We start from the raw sequence: 17,892 nt of genomic DNA, 5'->3' as shown, positions 1-17,892 counted from the left end.
GAATGGGAGCACTTTAATGATATCATGAACCAGAAAGGAGGCATGATGAAAATGTCCATTTTGTGGGTGGAGGAGAATAGTCGAGCTGCCAGAGTTAGAGGCCGGATGACACCAGAAGATTTTTTGCTATCCAGCAGACGGTTGGGAATTCTTTTTTAGGAAAGGGTGCCATGAAGAGGGCTCGGTATAGGTCCTGGTTCAGGGGATCTCTCTCCCTTTTTTTTAAAAAAAAAATGGTATTTGTTCAGCGCTTCCTGTGTGCTAAGCACTCTACTAAGCCCTGGGGACGATAGAAGCTTATCATGTGGGACACAGTCCGTATACCGCATGGGGCTCATAGAATTAATCCCCATTTTACGGGCGAGGTACTCGAGGCTCAGAAAAGTGAAGCGACTTGCCCAGGGTCACACAGCAGCCAAGTGGCAGAGCCAAGGTTAGAACCCAGGTCCTTCTGACTCCCAGGCCCGTGTTCTCTCCGCTAGGCCGGGCTGCCTCTCGGCACCCCCTCCCGTCTTCCCAAGATTTGAATAGGCTCGGAGAGGATTCCTGTCTCCCAACTACTAATTCTTGCAGCATCCTGGGAACCTGGAGATTCCCACCAACCCTTCCATCCTGGCCTTATCCTCTCGCTATACTTCCTGCTAGTGTGAGCTACCCCAGAGTGAGAAGAGAAGTCACTATCCATTGAGATCCTGCTGCGTAACGCGCCCCAAAGCCACTATTACGGGTGACCCCCGAGACATCTCCTCTGAGAGGTCTTCCCTGACCGGATCCTCATTTCCCCTCCTCGCATTTCCTTTTGTGTTGCTCTTACGCTTGAATGTATAAGCGTATTGTTGTACTTATACTAAAAGACATATATCCTGGCATTGTACTTTCCCAAGCGCTTAGCACAGTGCTCTGCACACAGTAAGTGCTCAATAACTGCGATGGAATGAAGTAGTTGACGGATTCTTGATCGCTGCAGCTGTATATTAAGAGAGCCTCTAGCCTGTAAGCCCGTCGTGGGCGGGGAATGTGTCTGCCAACTCTGTCTTATTGCACTTTCCTAAGCGCTTAGTACAGTGTTTGGTGCTTAGTAAATTCTCAGTGAATACCACTGATGATGATGATAATGTTGGTATTTGTTAAGCGCTTACTACGTTCAGAGCACTGTTCTAAGCGCTGGGGGAGATACAGGGTCATCAGGTCGTCCCACGTGAGGCTCACAGTTAATCCCCATTTTCCAGATGAGGGAACTGAGGCACAGAGAAGTGAAGTGACTCGCCCACAGTCACACAGCTGACAAGGGGCAGAGCCGGGAGTCGAACCCATGACCTCCGACTCCGAAGCCCGGGCTCTTTCCACCGAGCCACGCTGATGATAGTGAACCCATGGGAAAGGGACAGCGCCTGAACCGATTATCTCGTACCTCCCACGGGGTTTAGCACAGAGTCTGGCACGTAAGTGTTTCGGCAAACACCACGATCATTATTACTGTGATTATTGTCACCCATCAGCTTGTATGCTGCAAAGCCCAAGCCGTCATTACGGACCAGTTCATCGAAAAGCGCTGTCTTCTTCAACAATCGGGGTGGCGAAATCCACTTCACGTGTTGGCAGGCCTGCTGTACCTGCTCAGCCTCACCCTCTGTGGTTCGTTCATTCATTCAGTTGTGTTTATTGAGCCCTTACCGTGCGCAGAGCACTGTGTTACGCGCTTGGGGAATACAGTGCAACAATAAACAGTGCCAATCCCTGCCCACAACGAGCTCACAGTCTAGAGTGGGGGAGATAGAATAATAATAATGTTGGTATTTGTTAAGCGCTTACTATGTGCAGAGCACTGTTCTAAGCGCTGGGGCAGATACAGGGTAATCAGTTTGTCCCACGTGAGGCTCACAGATAATCCCCATTTTATTCATTCATTCAGTAGTATCTATTGAGCGCTTACTATGTGCAGAGCACTGGACCAAGCGCTTGGAATGAACGAGTCGGCAACAGATAGAGACGGTCCCTGCCCTTTGACGGGCTTACGGTCTGATCGGGGGAGACGGACAGACGAGAACGATGACAATAAAAGAACATCATTTTACAGATGGGGTAACTGAGGCACAGAGAAGTGAAGCGACTTGCCCACGGTCACACAGCTGACAAGTGGCAGAGCCGGGAGTCGAACCCACGACCTCTGATTCCGAAGCCCACGCTCTTTTCACTGAGCCACGCTGCTTCTCCAAGTAAATAAGATGACAGATATGTATATACGTGCTTCGGGGCGGGGGGGGGAGGGGGGGAGAGCAAAGGGACCAAGTCAGGGCGACGCCGACGGGAGTGGGGGATGAGGAAAAGTGGGGCTTGGTCTGGGAAGGCCTCTTGGAGGAGGTGTGCCTTCAATAAAGCTTTGAAGCAGGGGAGAGTGGTTGTCTGTAGGATTTGGGGCGGGGAGGGAGTTCTAGGCCAGAGGCAGGATGTGGGCCAGGGGTCGGCGTTGAGACAGGCAAGGTCGAGGCACAGTGAGAAGGATAGCGCTGGAGGAGCAAGTACGCGGGCTGGGTCGGAGAAGGAGAGAAGGGAGGTGAGGTAGGAGGGGGCAAGGTGATGTTCTTGATTCTATTTAATTGCCGTCGTTTTTACGAGACGTTCTTCCCCTCGACTCTATCTATCGCCGTCGTTCTCGTCCGTCCGTCTCCCCCGATCGGACCTTAAGCCCGTCAGACGGCAGGGACCGTCTCTATCTGTTGGCGACCTGTTGGTCCCAAGCGCTTAGTGCAGTGCTCTGCACATAGTAAGCGCTCAGTAGCTACTATTGAATGAATGAATGTTCTGCTCTAAAGCCAATGGAGAGGAGTTGTTGTTTGGTACGGAGGTGGATGATCAACCAGTGGTGTTTTTTGAGGAGCAGGGTGACCTGTCCCAGCAATTAAGGGAGGGCTTGGTTGGTTTTTGTTTTTTTTTAATGGTATTTGTTAAGCTCTTACTGTGTGCCAGGCTCGGTTCTAAGCGCTGGGATAGCTACAGGGTAATCGGGCTGGACACAGTCCCCGGCCCACATGGGGCTCACGGTCTCTTAATCCCTACTTTCCAGATGACGGAACTGAGGCCCAGAGAATAATAATGTTGGTATCTGTTAAGCACTTGCTACGTGCAGAGCACTGTTCTGAGCGCTGGGCTAGATACAGGGTCATCAGGTGGTCCCACGTGAGGCTCGCAGTTAATCCCCGTTTTACAGATGAGGGAACTGAGGCCCAGAGAAGTGAATTCAGTAGTATTTATTGAGCGCTTACTATGTGCAGAGCGCTGCACTAAGCGCTTGGGACGAACAAGTCGGCAACAGATAGAGACGGTCCCTGCCGTCTGACGGGCTTACGGTCCGATCGGGGGAGACGGACGGACGAGAACGATGGCGATAGATAGAGTCGAGGGGCAGAACGTCTCGTAAAAACGGTGGCGACTAAATAGAATCGAGGCGATGTACATTTCATTAACAAAACACAGTCACCCAGCTGACAAGCGGCAGAGCGGGGATTCGAACCCATGATCTCCGACTCCCAAGCCCGGGCTCTTGCCACTGAGCCACGCTAAGCTATTGCCGTTGGTTTCCAGTGCCCTGGCAAGCAGTCGGTCAATCAGTGGTAATCCGTGAGCGCGTACTGTGCTAAATGCTCGGGAGAGTGCACGTTCTCCGCCCACAAGCTGCCTTAAGGCCCTAGAGGAAGCGGTTAGGTAACGCAGACTGCGTGAAACAGACTTTGGAGAATTTCATGATTGACGCGGCGTGCTTGAATTTCACCCAGCGTGACCAGCCGGGTGCCATCTGGATCGGTTTTGAAAGCGTCTTCCCGCGGAGCCCTCATTTAACCGCTGACTCAGTTGCGGACCGCGCGGGAATCTAATGATAACACGGAGGTTCACGGAGCTGCGACCGCTGCGTTAACGGAAAGGATATCGTATTGGGCTTCCGTTTTGGAGTGAGTGGGAATCGTTTTTCCGTAAGCTTAGAAGGCGTGAGGTAGATGATGGGCGCGCTGCAAAGCTGACTCAAGGTAGGCTACACTTTGCGTGGTATTTAGGTGCAGGGCGCTCTACTGAGCGCTTGGGAGAGTACAGTAAATAAAATAAATTGTGGTATTAAAGCGCTCAGTGTGTGCAAAGCGCTGTTCTAAGCGCTGGGGAATTAGGAGGTGATCAGGTTGTCCCACGTGGGGCTCGCGGTTTTAATCCCCATTTGACTGATGAGGTAACTGAGGCACAGAGAAGTGAAGCGCCTTGCCCAAGGTCACACAGCTGCCCGGCGGCGCAGCCGGGATTAGAACCCGTGACCTCTGACTCCCAAGCCCGCGCTCTTTCCACTGAGCCACGCTGCAGAGCTGGTAGACACGTTCCCTGCCCACAACGAGCTTACAGTCTAGACGGGGTGGAGACCGTAATATAAACAATTTGTAGATCTTTCCGGAAGAAAATATATCCATTGGTGACCTCACTGGTGTAACCTGTCCTTAACCATTCATTCGTTCGTTCAGTAGTATTTATTGAGCGCTTACTATGTGCAGAGCACTGTACTGAGCGCTTGGAATGGACAAATCGGCAACAGATAGAGACGGTCCCTGCCCACTGACGGGCTGCCGGTCTAATCGGGGGAGACGGGACAAAAACCAGGAAGTCGTCTTTCACGTAGGCCCATCATCGGTCAGTAAATTGTACTTATTGAGCGCTTACTGTGTGCAGAGCGCTGTTGTAAGGGTTTGGGAGAGTACCATACGACAGGAGTAGCGAGCTTTTATCGCCGCTGTTCTCGTCCGCCCGTCTCCCCCGATCGGACCGTGCGCCCGTCAGACGGCAGGGACCGTCTCTATCTGTTGCCGACCTGTTCGTCCCAAGCGCTTAGCGCAGTGCTCTGCACATAGTAAGCGCTCAGTAAGTACCATTGAATGAATGTCCCCTGCCCTTAGTGAGCTTCAGGTCCAGACGGTGATGTCTGCTCGGCTGGTCGGCGGGCGTGCAGCTAGTACTTTTCCGTCAGTCAGTTGTATTTATTGAGCGCTTACCAGGTGCAGAGCACTGTACTGAGCGCTAGGGAGACTGCAAAGACACATTCCCTGACCACGGCAAGTGTCGTCCCGACGGGACAGCTGTCGACTCTCATCTCTTACGGCCCAGCCGGTCCAAACAGTGATTGTTTTCTTCGTATTAGGTAGTTTTATCCTTGCGGTGTGAAAACGAATGCGAACTCAGTGTAGCCCCAGTGGGGTGAGGGCCTGACAGTGAAAGTCAGGTGTATTTGGCAAATTATAGGCTGTTTCCAAGCAAACCTTGTCGTATTCCGAGTATAAGGAAGACTGTTTGAAACCAAAACCTCAACTGGTGGTCATGTTGGCTCGGGAGTCAGAGGTCATGAGTTCCAATCCCGGCTCTGCCACTTGTCAGCTGTGTGACCGTGGGCAGGTCACTTCACTTCTCTGGGCCTCGGTTCCCTCATCTGTCAAATGGGGATTAACCGCGAGCCTCCCGTGGGACCACCTGATGACCCTGTACCTACCCCAGCGCTCAGAAAAGTGCTCGGCACACAGTAAGCGCTTAACAAATACCAACGTTACTATTTTCTTTCATTTCTTAGGCTGTCAGTTGTGCCGACCAAATGTGACATTAAGATCTCTCCTTCAAGTAAACTAATGTTTCGAAAGGACTGGCGAGAGCATCCCCTTAATGCTGGATTTGTTAGTTTCGGTATTTTTGACTTTCGGACTAACTGCTAGGTTCGGTATTTAGCATTTATCACTTTAAGAGCATCCGGTACTTTATAACTGTCGGGGACTCAGCAGTTGACGTAATAGGTGTTCACCCTAGATTTTGTAGGAGCTGTCTTAAATTAGAGGAGCAGCTCAGTGGAAAGAGCGTGGGCTTAGGAGTCAGAGGTCATGGGTTCGAATCCTGGCTCCACCACTTGTCAGCTGTGTGACTGTGGACAAGTCACTTCACTTTTCTGTGCCTCAGTTACCTCATGGGGATGAAGACTGTGAGCCTCACAAGGGGCAACCTGATTACCCTGTATCTACCCCAGCGCTTAGAACAGTGCTCTGCACATAGTAAGTGCTTGACAAATACCAACATTATTATTATTATTATTAAATAATCACTTGTGCACACCTGCTGCCTACCTGCTTTGGAAGTGAGCGGTCCTTTATATAGACCGATGGCAAACTTTATTTTCTTGTGATATAGACTGTAAGCTTGTTGTGGGCAGGGAACGTATCCACCACCTCTGTTTTATTGTACTCTCCCGAGCACATAGTACAGTGCATTGCACACAGAGAAAGTGCTCAGTAAGTACCATCGATTGATAATCAGAGAAAATGACATCCAGAGACGCGAAGAACTAGGGTAGAAACTCACATCTTTGGGCTCCTTCAGTTTCAGATTAGACAGTACTCTCCTAGAGCGATCAAAATATAATTGCACCCTCCCCAGAGCTTAGTACAGTCTCTGCACACAATAGGTGTTCAACAAGTACACATCTTTGGGCTCCTTCGGTTTCAGATTGGACAGTACTCTCCTAGAGTGATCAAAATATAATTGCACTCTCCCAAGAGCTTAGTACGGTCTCTGCACACAATAAGTGTTCAACAAGTACACATCTTTGGGCTCCTTCAGTTTCAGATTAGACAGCACTCGACTAGAGTGATCAAAATATAATTGCACTCTCCCAAATGCGTAGTACGGTCTGGGCACACAATAAGTGTTCAATGAGTACGATTGCTAGGCTAGGGAGAGCTCACCTCCTCCAAGAGGCCTTCCCAGACTGAGCTTCCCCTTTTCCCTCTCCTCTCTCTGCCCCTCCCCCTCTCCCTTCCCCTCCGCATTGTGCTCATTTGTATATATTTTTATTACCCTATTTATTTTGTTAATGAAATGTTTATCATCAACAAAATGTTGATTTTGTTGTCTGTCACCCCCTTGATTCTGTTTAGCGTGATTAAGCTGTCTTGTTTTGTCCGTCTGTCTCCCCCGATTAGACTTTAAGCCCGTCACTGGGCAGGGATTGTCTCTATCTGTTCCAAGCGCTTAGTACAGTGCTCTGCACCCAGTAAGCGCTCAATAAATACTGTTGAATGAATAATACTGCTCTTAGAGATGGAAAATTGAAATTTAGGCCCAGGAGAACAAAATCAGAGACGTGAGAGAAGAGTGCGCGTCATCTGCATTCTGCAGATAAGAGCAGTGGTGAGTCACAGTTTGTAAGAGTCAGGCAGTTGGCTGGTGGTTAGTAATAAAAACGTTAAAATAGAATGAAAATCCCAGAGAGCACCGGTTTATGCCAGATAGCGGTTCCTTTAAAATAGAGTGAAGATGGTCGAAATCTGCCTCCTGCCTCCCCGGTTCTTTGAGACGGCGGCGCTCCCGACAAGACCCTTCCCAACCTGAGTGTTTCAATCCCGGGAATGGGTTTTTCCCATATTCGGGAAGCTTAGGTTAAGCCGGTGGATAGCGTTAACCTCATTCCTCTTCTCGTGCTACCTCTGCATGGCATTTCCTAATTCATGTGAGCACACTTTGTCCCCAGGTGTATTTTCAACCGTTTCGAATGGCGGGAAACCTATCCGCCGAGTTACGTTAGAAGCGGATCGGTGAAAGCGGTGTTACCTCGAATGTAGTCTTTTTTATTCGTACCTCTGGGGTCTCTGCTGCCACACTCGCCTTTGGAATGAGAACGTAATAATAAGAATTATGATCTGCATTAAGTACTCACTATTTGTCAAGCACTGTTCCGAGCGCCGGGGTAGAGACGAGCTGATCAGGTTGGACACAGTCCCTGTCCCGCATGGGGCTCACGGTCTTCATCCCCGTTTTACAGCTGAGGGAACTGAGGCACAGAGAAGTAACGTGCCTTGCCCGAGTTCACACAGCAGGCACGTGGCGGAGACGGGATCTGAACCCGGGTCCTCCCGACTCCCAGCCCCACGCTCTGTCCGCTAGGCCAGACGCCCCCTCCCCGTCCTCCCCAAATGAGGAAATGGGCGCCGAACGGGCAACTGTCAAAAGTAACAGTGACCCAAGTTGACAAATGGGAAGCGGCGTGGCTCCGTGGAAAGAGCCTGGGCTTCGGAGTCAGAGGCCATGGGGTCGGATCCCGGCTCCGCCACGTCAGCTGGGTGACTGTGGGCGAGTCACTTCACTTCTCTGGGCCTCAGTGACCGCATCTGTCAAATGGGGATGAACCGTGAGCCTCACGTGGGACAACCCGGTCACCCTGGATCTACCCCGGAGCTCAGAACGGTGCTCTGCACATAGTAAGCGCTTAACAAATACCGACATGATTATTCCACCGCCGCTGCGGGTGTTGCCGCTGCCGGCAGCTTGGCTGGTTAGACGACAGTCCCGGCTGCGGGGGCCGCCGTTGTCCAGAGTTCACTTGTGAGTGACGGGCCGAGTCCCGGGATGTCTTAGGGACCGGGGTGACCTCGGGGGTTACGGCGGTCTGAGCCTACTCTGGCTTAGGCCATCCCTTCTTGATTCCCCTAAACTTTAAGGTCACCGTGGGCGGGGAACGTGGCAGCCAACTCTCCCAAACCCATTGTACGGTTTTCCTTCCCCCGCTCCCTCGGTCTCGACGATCCCAAAGGGATTGGGGAGTTTCCAACCCCCCTCCCGTAGTGGCACGGCTGATGGATCGGAACTCGGAAGCGTTCTCCCATAGATAATAATAATGTTGGTCTTTGTTAAGCGCTCACTATGTGCAGAGCACTGTTCTTAGCGCTGGGGGAGATACAGGGTGACCAGGTCGTCCCACGTGGGGCTCCCGGTTTTAATCCCCATTTTACAGAGGAGGGAACTGAGGCCCAGAGAAGTTAAGTGGCTCGCCCACAGTCACACAGCTGACGACAAGTGGCAGAGCAGGGATTCGAACCCATGACCTCGGACTCCAAAGCCCATGCTCTTTCCACTGAGCCACGCTGCTTAAAAATGATAATACTGCAATTTTCTAAAGGGTGGACTTGACCAGCCGGATATCTTAATATTTAAGCATTTATTTTAGGAATATAGAAAAATGTCCAAAAGTGACTAAAAATTGTGTTACTTCGACTGAGGACCCGGGCAGGTAGGTTTTTAATTTTCCATTAGCGGAGGGTCCTCTTTGCTAAACCCGGCACCCAGGTTTAAAAAACCTTTCTTTCCCAGTCCTTCAATTATTTAAGGAGAAGCTCAGTGGCAAGAGCCCGGGCCTGGGAGTCAGAGGTCATGGGTTCGAATCCCGGCTCCGCTGGGTGACTGTGGGCAAGTCACTTCACTTCTCCGTGCCTCAGTTACCTCATCTGTAAAGTGGGAATTAACTGTGAGCCTCACGTGGGACAGCCTGATCACCCTGTATTTACCCCAGCGCTTAGAACAGTGTTTTGCGCATAGAAAGCGCTTAACAAATACCAACATATTTAGAGAAGCAGCGAGGCTTAGAGAAAGAGCCCGGGCTTGGGAGTCAGAGGTCATGGGTTCTAATCCCGACTCCGCCACTTGTCTGCTGTGTGACCTGGGGCAAGTCACTTAACTTCTCTGTGCCTCAGTCACCTCATCTGTAAAAATGGGGATTAAAAAATGCGCGACAATCTGATTGCCCTGTATCTAACCCAGCGCTTAGAACAGTGCTCTGCACATAGTAAGCGCTTAACGAGTACCATAATATATATATATATATATATATATATATTTAAGGAGTTAGCCTTCAGGATTCGCAAGCACACTACTTGCTATAATAGAGTCTGTCTCCCCCTCTAGACTGCAAGCTCGCTGTGGGCAGGAATTGTGTTTACTGCTATATTGTACTCTACCAAGCACTTAGTACAGTGCTCTGCCCGCAGTAAGTGCTCAATAAATACGACTGAATGGAATGTAGTAATGATTGTGGGGGTTTTTTTAGCGCTTTCTATGTGCCAAGCACTGAGGTAGACATGAAATAAGCAGAATGGACACAGGGTCTGACCCACAGGTAGAGAATGCGGTCTTGTAGTTAAAATTACTTCCGGTGGTAATGTCGTTTAGAAGGTTTTGTGGAAGCAGCTCAGTGGCTCAGTGGAAAGAACCTGGGCTTCGGAGTCGGAGGTCATGAGTTCGACTCCCGGCTCTGCCACGTGTCAGCTGTGTGACTGTGGGCAAGTCACTTAACCTCTCTGTGCCTCAGTTACCTCCTCTGTAAAATGGGGATTAACTGTGAGCCTCAGGTGGGACGACCTGATGGCCCCGTATCTCCCCCAGCGCTTAGGACGGTGCTCGGCACATAGTAAGCGCTTAACAAATACCAACATTATTATTATTACAGTGCTCTCCATGCAGTAAGTGCTCCATAAATACCACTGAATAAATGAATATAGTAATAATTGTGGGTTATTTTAGCGCTTTCTATGTGCCAAGCACTGGGGTAGATATGAAATAAGCAGAATGGACACAGCGTCTGACCCACGGGAAGGGAATGCTGTCTTGTAGTTGAAATTACTTCCGGTGGTAATGTCGTTTAGAAGGTTTTGTGGAAGATAAAGTCCAAGGGCTTGGGACGTCAAGCGGTGAGAAAATTTATCAGATAAATATTAATACGGTGTGCTTTCTCTTCCCTTCTCTACGCAGAACAATCCGAGTATGGCTGAAAAGAGACAGTGGCCAGTACTGGCCCAGCATTTACCACACAATGGCATGTAAGTAATCGAGGCCCTGATGTTTGGGATCATCGACCCCTCAGTCGTATCCGTTGAGCACTTACTAGGTACAGAGCACTGTGTTCAGTGCTGGGAGAGGACAGTCCAACGGGATTAGCGGACGTGTTCCCCGCCCATAACGAACTCACGGTCTCGAGGGGGAGATAGACGTTAAAATAAATGTCATTCTCGTCTTCGGTGCCGGTTCTGCTTGGCAAGGTCCAAGGCCACTGAGAAATGGTACTAGAGTAGTAACGGTGAGCTCCAGAATAAGTCAGGGGTATTTATTGAGTGCTTACTGTGTGCAGAGCACTGTATTGAACGCCTGGGAGAGTACGGTACAAGAGAGTTAGCTTCCCACAGGGAGCTTACATGTATTTTAAAATGGGAAAGAGTGTCTCCCGCCGCACAAGTGTTTAGAGTGTGCCTTCAGATGTGAGGTCCCGCTCTTGAGAAACCTCAACAGAGCCTGAGTTAACGATCGTTAGAGCATTATCCTCATCCAGTGTCTTTCTTGAGCGCTCATTCTGTGCAGTGCCCCGTACTAAGTACTCCGGAAAGGACGGTACCACAGAGGTGGTAGGCATGTTCCTTTCCCGCAAGGAGCAGACCTGTATTTTAAAACTGAGAAGGAGTGTTCGGACTGGCCGTGGTCACCTGCCGCCCGAGTTTTTAGATTGTGTCTTGAGATGTGAGAGAGCACCCATGGGAAGCCTCAACCGAGGCTTAGTTGACGATCGTTTTTGCGTCATCCTCATCAGTGGATTTACTAAGCACTTGTGAAACTACAACAGAGTTGGTAGAAACGAGCTCACGGTCGAGAGATAAAAATGGACGTTGTTTCTGTTCTACGTAACCTCAGTACATCTTGCTGACGGCTACCTACCTGGCACGGACGTTACCGCTCTCCCCTTGCCGGTTTTTTCTGAAGTAAAGCACTGCCCAGCTGGGCCCTGCAGGTCCTCGTAGAGTCTAGGAGTTTGAAGCAAGCAAGCTTTCGTAGCCTCTCGCCGTGCTTTCCCTCCCGGCGCCTCAGTGGGTATTGGGTGGAACACCCGCTCTTGATGTCCGGTCCAAAATGGCGGAGAAAAAGCGAATAAAACTGAGAGGCAAACTCGTTTTAAAAATATCGTTCCTGACATTTTCACCTAGACAGCAGTTTGTGGTTACATGCCCTCTTCAAGAGATTCTGTTTAGAATCTGAGGCTTAGATAGCTTGAAAATTTGTGATTTAAGTGTCTGCAGGGGATAGAAGTTTGGTGGCTCGAGCTGGCTCAGCCACCGATGTATTTGAGGAGTGGGATCGTATGAAGCTGTTCTAGAGAATGATCCTGAAGAGGATAAACGATGTTAAATTCGAATGTTTACCCAGTGGAGATTCTACTCTTCATTCATTCATTCAATAGTATTTATTGAGCGCTTACTATGTGCAGAACACCGTACTGAGCGCTAGGAATGTACAAATCGGTAACAGATAGAGACAGTCCCTGCCCTTTGACGGGCTTACGGTCTAATCGGGGGAGAGGGACAGACAAGAACAATAGCAATAAATAGATTCTTCTCTCCTTTTTTGGGGATTTGCATCTAAATGAATGTTTTCAGATGAAATTCTAAAGGTCCATAAAATAAAAACTAATATTCATAACATATAATTCCCTCAGGGGTGATTAGGTTTCATCAGCTCATCGATTAGGTAATCCCATCAAGATGGCCCCACCCAAATCGGAAGGGATTGCTTAGTGAGAACACACATTTCCAGGAAACGAAGGTGACAGTGAAGAACTTCCGTCTTCTGTTATGTGTAGTATAATCTAATGAAAGACTCCGTGAAGAAGTCCTGGTCAACTGTCCGTAACTGAAGACATTCCAATCCCGTTATAATTAACCACAGAATTCAATCTGAAAAATTCCTCTGAATATAACTAAGCCGTCTTGCCCTCTCTTTGACTCCTGGGCCGAACAGAGGAGAGGAGGAAACTTGTGATGTTCCCACGCAGGGAAAATAGCACAGGCAGAGAATTCCCCTCCAAAAACATCCATATAATAGACCAATGACAGAAACAATTCTTTTTGATTTTAATTTCATTCATTCAGCCATATTTATTGAGCGCTTACTGTGTGCAGAGCATCGTACCGAGCGCTTGGAAAGTACTTCTTTATCACTTTAAATGATTTTTGACTCTGTGTATTTTACTGAAATAATTATTTTCAAAATGGTAATTCACCCAAAGAGCAAATAATAATAATAATATTGGTATTTGTTAAACGCTTACTATGTGCCAAGCACTGTTCTAAGCACTGGGGTAGATACAAAGTAATCAGGTTGTCCCACATGGGGCTCACGGTCTTCCTCCCCGTTTTACAGATGAGGTAGCACAGAGAAGTGAAGCGACTTGCCCGAGGTCACCCAGCTGACAAGTGGCGGAGCTGGGATTAGAACCCACGACCTCTGACTCCCAAGCCCGGGCTCTTTCCACTAAGCCAAACCGCTTCTCTACTGACCTTTGCCCCTGCTATTGGGGTTTGCTGCTCCTCCCTCCACCAATTCACAGATTGAACAACAAGGAGTGGAAGAGTGTGCAGCAGTGCAGATTCACAAAGAAAACTTTAAGAACTCCAAAATGCTCCAGGGAAACCTAATCTAAATTGAAGTCTCCGTATAACTCGCAGTGCCCTCTGAATTCTACTTGGCCATTCGCCCTGTGGAATCACCCTTTTTTTTTCTGGCTTCGGAGCTCTAAAATACCAATCCTGCTGACAGTCATGCAGCGTGGCCCGGGGAAGAACAATTCACAAGCCCGGTGGCTGAAACCTTCTTGATAAAGTTGGATATTGTACTCCCTTAAGGGCACAGTGCAGTGCTCTGCACACAGTAAGCGCTCAATAAATAAGATTGACTAAGCGGAGTGTCACGGAGTTCCGTGGATAATAATGATAATGGTGGTATTTGGTAAGCACTCACTGTATACCGAGCACTGTGACGAGCACTAGAAAAGCAGAGTGGCTCACTGGAAAGAGCCCGGGCTTTGGAGTCAGAGGTCATGGGTTGGAACCGCGGCTCTGCCACTTGTCAGCTGTGTGACTTTGGGCAAGTCACTTAACTTCGCGGTGCCTCAGTTACCTCATCTGGAAAATGGGGATTAAGATCGTGAGCCCCATGTGGGACAGCCTGATTCCCCTGTGTCTACCCCAGCGCTTAGAACAGTGCTCGGCACATAGTAAGCGCTTAACGAATACCAACATTATTATTATTATTATTATTATTATTCAAGGTAATTAGACTCCCCTCGGGAGAACAGGTATTGAATCCCCATTTCGCAGATGGAGGAACTGAGATATAGAGATGTTTAAGTGATTTGCCCAAGGTCACACAGCAGGACCGATAGCTCTACTGTTAATAATAATAACGTTGGTATTTGTTAAGCGCTTAGTATGTGCAGAGCACTGTTCTGAGCGCTGGGCTAGATACAGGGTCATCAGGTTGTCCCACGTGAGGCTCGCAGTTAATCCCCATTTTACAGAGGAGGGAACTGAGGCCCAGAGAAGTGAAGTGACTTGCCCACGGTCGCCCAGCTGACAAGTGGCAGAGCCGGAATTCGAGCCGGAATTCGAACCCGTGATCTCTGACTCCCAAGCCCGGGCTCTTTCCACTGAGCGATGCTGCTTCTCTGCTGTTCCTTTCTATAGTCAGCTGACCGCATAACCCACCCTGCCTTTTCAGAGCACTGAGAGCAAAGAGAAGAAGGGTGTGCTGCAATTTCTTAAGAAATTTCTGGCAGTGCCACGAGCAGCATAGTTTTGATTTGAGGAGGACCGTAAGCAATGTTTTTGACCTTTCTTTCTGTGACTATTGAATAGTCAGATTTTAAATTCCAGAAAAAAAATCTATCTGCAAGATTAGCAGTTGGCCAAAATGGTCAACTCTTTTTTTCCCATCCACATTAAGAGACTAAGAATTTACTTCACTGTACTTTTATACTTCACTCTGCTGCCCGGATTATCTTTTCGCAGAAACGTCCTGGGCACCTCACCCCCCTCCTCAGAAATCTCCAGTGGTTGTCTTTCAACCTCCTTATCGTGCAAAAAATTCCTCACTGTTGGCTTCAAAGCTGTCCGTCCCCTTGCCCCGTCCTATCTCACCTCCCTTCTCTCCCTCTACGTCCCAGCCGGCACACTCCGCTCCTCTGGCTCTGCCACTCGGCAGCTGTGCGACCGTGGGCAAGTCACTGAACTTCTCTGTGCCTCAGTTCCCTCATCTGGAAAGTGGGGATTAAGTGTGAGCCCCACGTGGGACAACCTGACTACCCTGTGTCTACCCCAGCGCTTAGAACAGTGCTCTGTACATAGTAAGCGCTTAACAAATACCAACATTATGAACTTTCTCACTAGGCCTCGTTCTCTCCTGTTCCACCGTCGGCCCCTGGCTCACGTCCTACCTTTGGCCTGGAACGCCCTCCCTCCTCACATCCACCAAACAATCACACTTCCCCCCCTTCAGAGCCCTACCGACGGCTCGCTTCCTCCAAGAGGCCTTCCCAGACTAAGCCCCCCTTTTCCTCAGCTCCCCCTCTCCTCCCCATCGCCCCGACTCGCTTCCTTTGCTCTACCTCCCCCCCCCGCCCCGCGGCACTTATTTATTCAATAGTATTTAATAATAATGTTGGTATTCGTTAAGGGCTTACTATGTGCCGAGCACCGTTCTGAGCGCTGGGGCAGATACGGGGTCATCAGGTGGTCCCACGTGAGGCTCACAGTTAATCCCCATTTTACAGATGAGGTCACTGAGGCACCGAGAAGTGAAGTGACTTGCCCACAGTCACACGGCTCCATTGAGCGCTTACTATGTGCAGAGCACTGTACTAAGCGCACTTATGTATATAAGTGCATATCTATAATTCTATTTATAGTAATCCCTGTTTACTTGTTTTGATGTGTATATCTGTAATTCTGTTTATTTATATTGATGCCGTTGATGCCCGTTTACTTGTTTTGATGTCCGTCTCCCCCCTTCTAGACTGTAAGCCCGGTGTGGGCAGGGATTGTCTCTCTCTATTGCTGAATTGTACTTTCCAAACGCTTAGGTCCTATTGGTATCCATTTCACTCTTGATATCATCACTTCTAGGCGAGGAAATGTGGGAAGGTGTTAAACCAATCACATCTAATTCTTTTCTAAAGCAGAAGTTGTGTGCACACAGTAAGCGCTCTGGCTCAGTGGAAAGAGCCGGGGCTTGGCAGTCAGAGATCATGGGTTCGAATCCCGGCTCTGCCCCTTGTCACCTGTGTGACTGTGGGCAAGTTACTTAACCTCTCTGGGCCTCAGTTACCTCATCTGTCAAATGGGGATTAACTGTGAGCCTCACGTGGGACCACCTGATTCCCCTGTATCTACCCCAGCGCTTAGAACAGTGCTCTGCACCTAGGAAGCGCTTAACAAATACCAACATTATTATTAAATATGATTGAATGAATAAATGAATGAATAAGCAGAGTGATGCACTGGATAGTGCTAACCCACAAGATGCTCTGCCTGGATATTTGGTAATGTTTTTGATTTTATAAAAAGCCTTCTCCACAGATGAATGGATTTTCCCCTTTATCCTGAGCTCACCAAAGGCCTTCGCTTCTTGCTTCAAGCGGGTAACAGAATCCCCCTTCCCGTTTTCGCAGGAATATGATTTACTTCACCGCGAGGGGTCCAGCGTAAGGGGCGGGAGAAGGAGAACAGCTAGAGCAGCAAAATTAGACAAAGAATTCACGAGCTCACTCACCTACAGCTTTTTGTCTCTGATTAATTTTCCCTCTTTTCCCAGCATAGAGCCTTAAGCTCAGACAAGTTGGCTGCGTATAGTCTTTATAAACTACTTGAGACTCTGCCTGCTTCATTTGAGAAGTAAGTTAAAAAAAAAACAAGGAGAACTGAGATGGCCACCCCTTATTAGCTTTATAAACTTTCTGCCCAAGTTTGAAATTGTTACCAAAAATACAGTGGTACTAAATGTCCAGATTCGAAGTTGTTTCAGGCCATGGCTATATTCGCAACCTCCACTTCACCCCCCCAAATTTAAAGCGACTTGTACCTGAAGTACTAATGAGCTCGATCGCTATAGAATGACAGCCGTTTTGGGACTCGTGAATACGGGATTCGAAAAGCCTTCGTCACTGAGCAGATTTATTCATTCACTTGTATTGATTGAGCGCTTACTGTGTGCAGAGCCCTGTACGAAGCGTTTGGAAAGTACAGTTCGGCAACAGATAGAGACAATCCCTACCCAACAACGGGCTCACAGTCTAGAAGGGGGAGACAGACGACAAAACAAAAGAAGCAGACAGTTCAAGTACATATTTTTGCTCCTCAAAAATACTGCCATTTTTGCTGTTTGTGATGCATAATCATTTCCTCTTGGCTTCATTTACCGTGTTTTCTCTTGAGTCTTGAAATCGAGATTTTGGTAGGTGTACATGCATTTAGACAATTCTAAATTAGATTTGGTTTATCTGTCTCCCAAACTAATCAAGGCAATGTGAAATTTATAAACGCTACTGTTTGAACTGTGCTTAACATTTGGTCCTTATTTTTTTTCTCTTCCTCTTCTTACTCTTTGCGGAATATTGTTCTTTTGTAAGGAAATGAGGGAAAAAACATAAGCAGGAAGGAAGATTGAACTATTTAAAAAGTCTAAATGTGGGACTTTTTAAATGGCTTCTGGTTTAAATAGCAATTAAAATTCCTCCACCAGCAATCAAAATACTTCAAGTTAAAATGGATGAAAGAGTTTTTCAATATTTAAGCATCTAAAACATGGCCACTTAAGGGTGTTTATTTTGTTTTTCTGGAGACTTTAGCATCTTGCCTGGTCCTATTGGTATCCATTTCACTCTTGATATCATCACTTCTAGGCGAGGAAATGTGGGAAGGTGTTAAACCAATCACATCTAATTCTTTTATAAAGCAGAAGTTGTGTGCTATCAAAGTCCTACATTAAGGAGAAGTCGTGTCAGTCATGTGCCAGAGGGCACAAACCATTTCTTCCAACATGATGGTCCCATAGCCAATCAGGTTGGTGTTATAAGATGAACATTCCTTAAATCCCTAGCAGTGTTAAGACAAAATCCGTAGTGAAAACCCACACTGTGGCCCAACTATCCATATTCTGGATCACATCTTTTATCGCGTCCTTCCCTGGTGTCTAGTAGGGTGCCCTGTACTAAGGGGGTGCTCAGTAAGTAGTCGTATT

General features: G+C 48.4%; 1 protein-coding gene across 1 annotated transcript in view; it reads left to right on the top strand.

The window, feature by feature from the left end:
• WDFY1 (WD repeat and FYVE domain containing 1) overlaps window positions 1–17,892 on the top strand; it is a 77,864-nt gene that overhangs the window by 19,311 nt on the left and 40,661 nt on the right. Inside the window, exon 2 of the mRNA XM_029069056.2 lies at window positions 10,588–10,655. Within this exon, the coding sequence (XP_028924889.1) occupies window positions 10,588–10,655 (68 nt within the window). The remainder of the gene's footprint in view (window positions 1–10,587; window positions 10,656–17,892) is intronic.

Source organism: Ornithorhynchus anatinus, chromosome 7 (genome assembly GCF_004115215.2).
Source record: "Ornithorhynchus anatinus isolate Pmale09 chromosome 7, mOrnAna1.pri.v4, whole genome shotgun sequence".
In the NCBI taxonomy this organism is placed as follows: Eukaryota; Metazoa; Chordata; class Mammalia; order Monotremata; family Ornithorhynchidae; genus Ornithorhynchus; species Ornithorhynchus anatinus.
The sequence above is the reverse complement of the archived record's forward strand: the minus strand, read 5'-3'. Positions and strand labels throughout refer to the sequence as shown.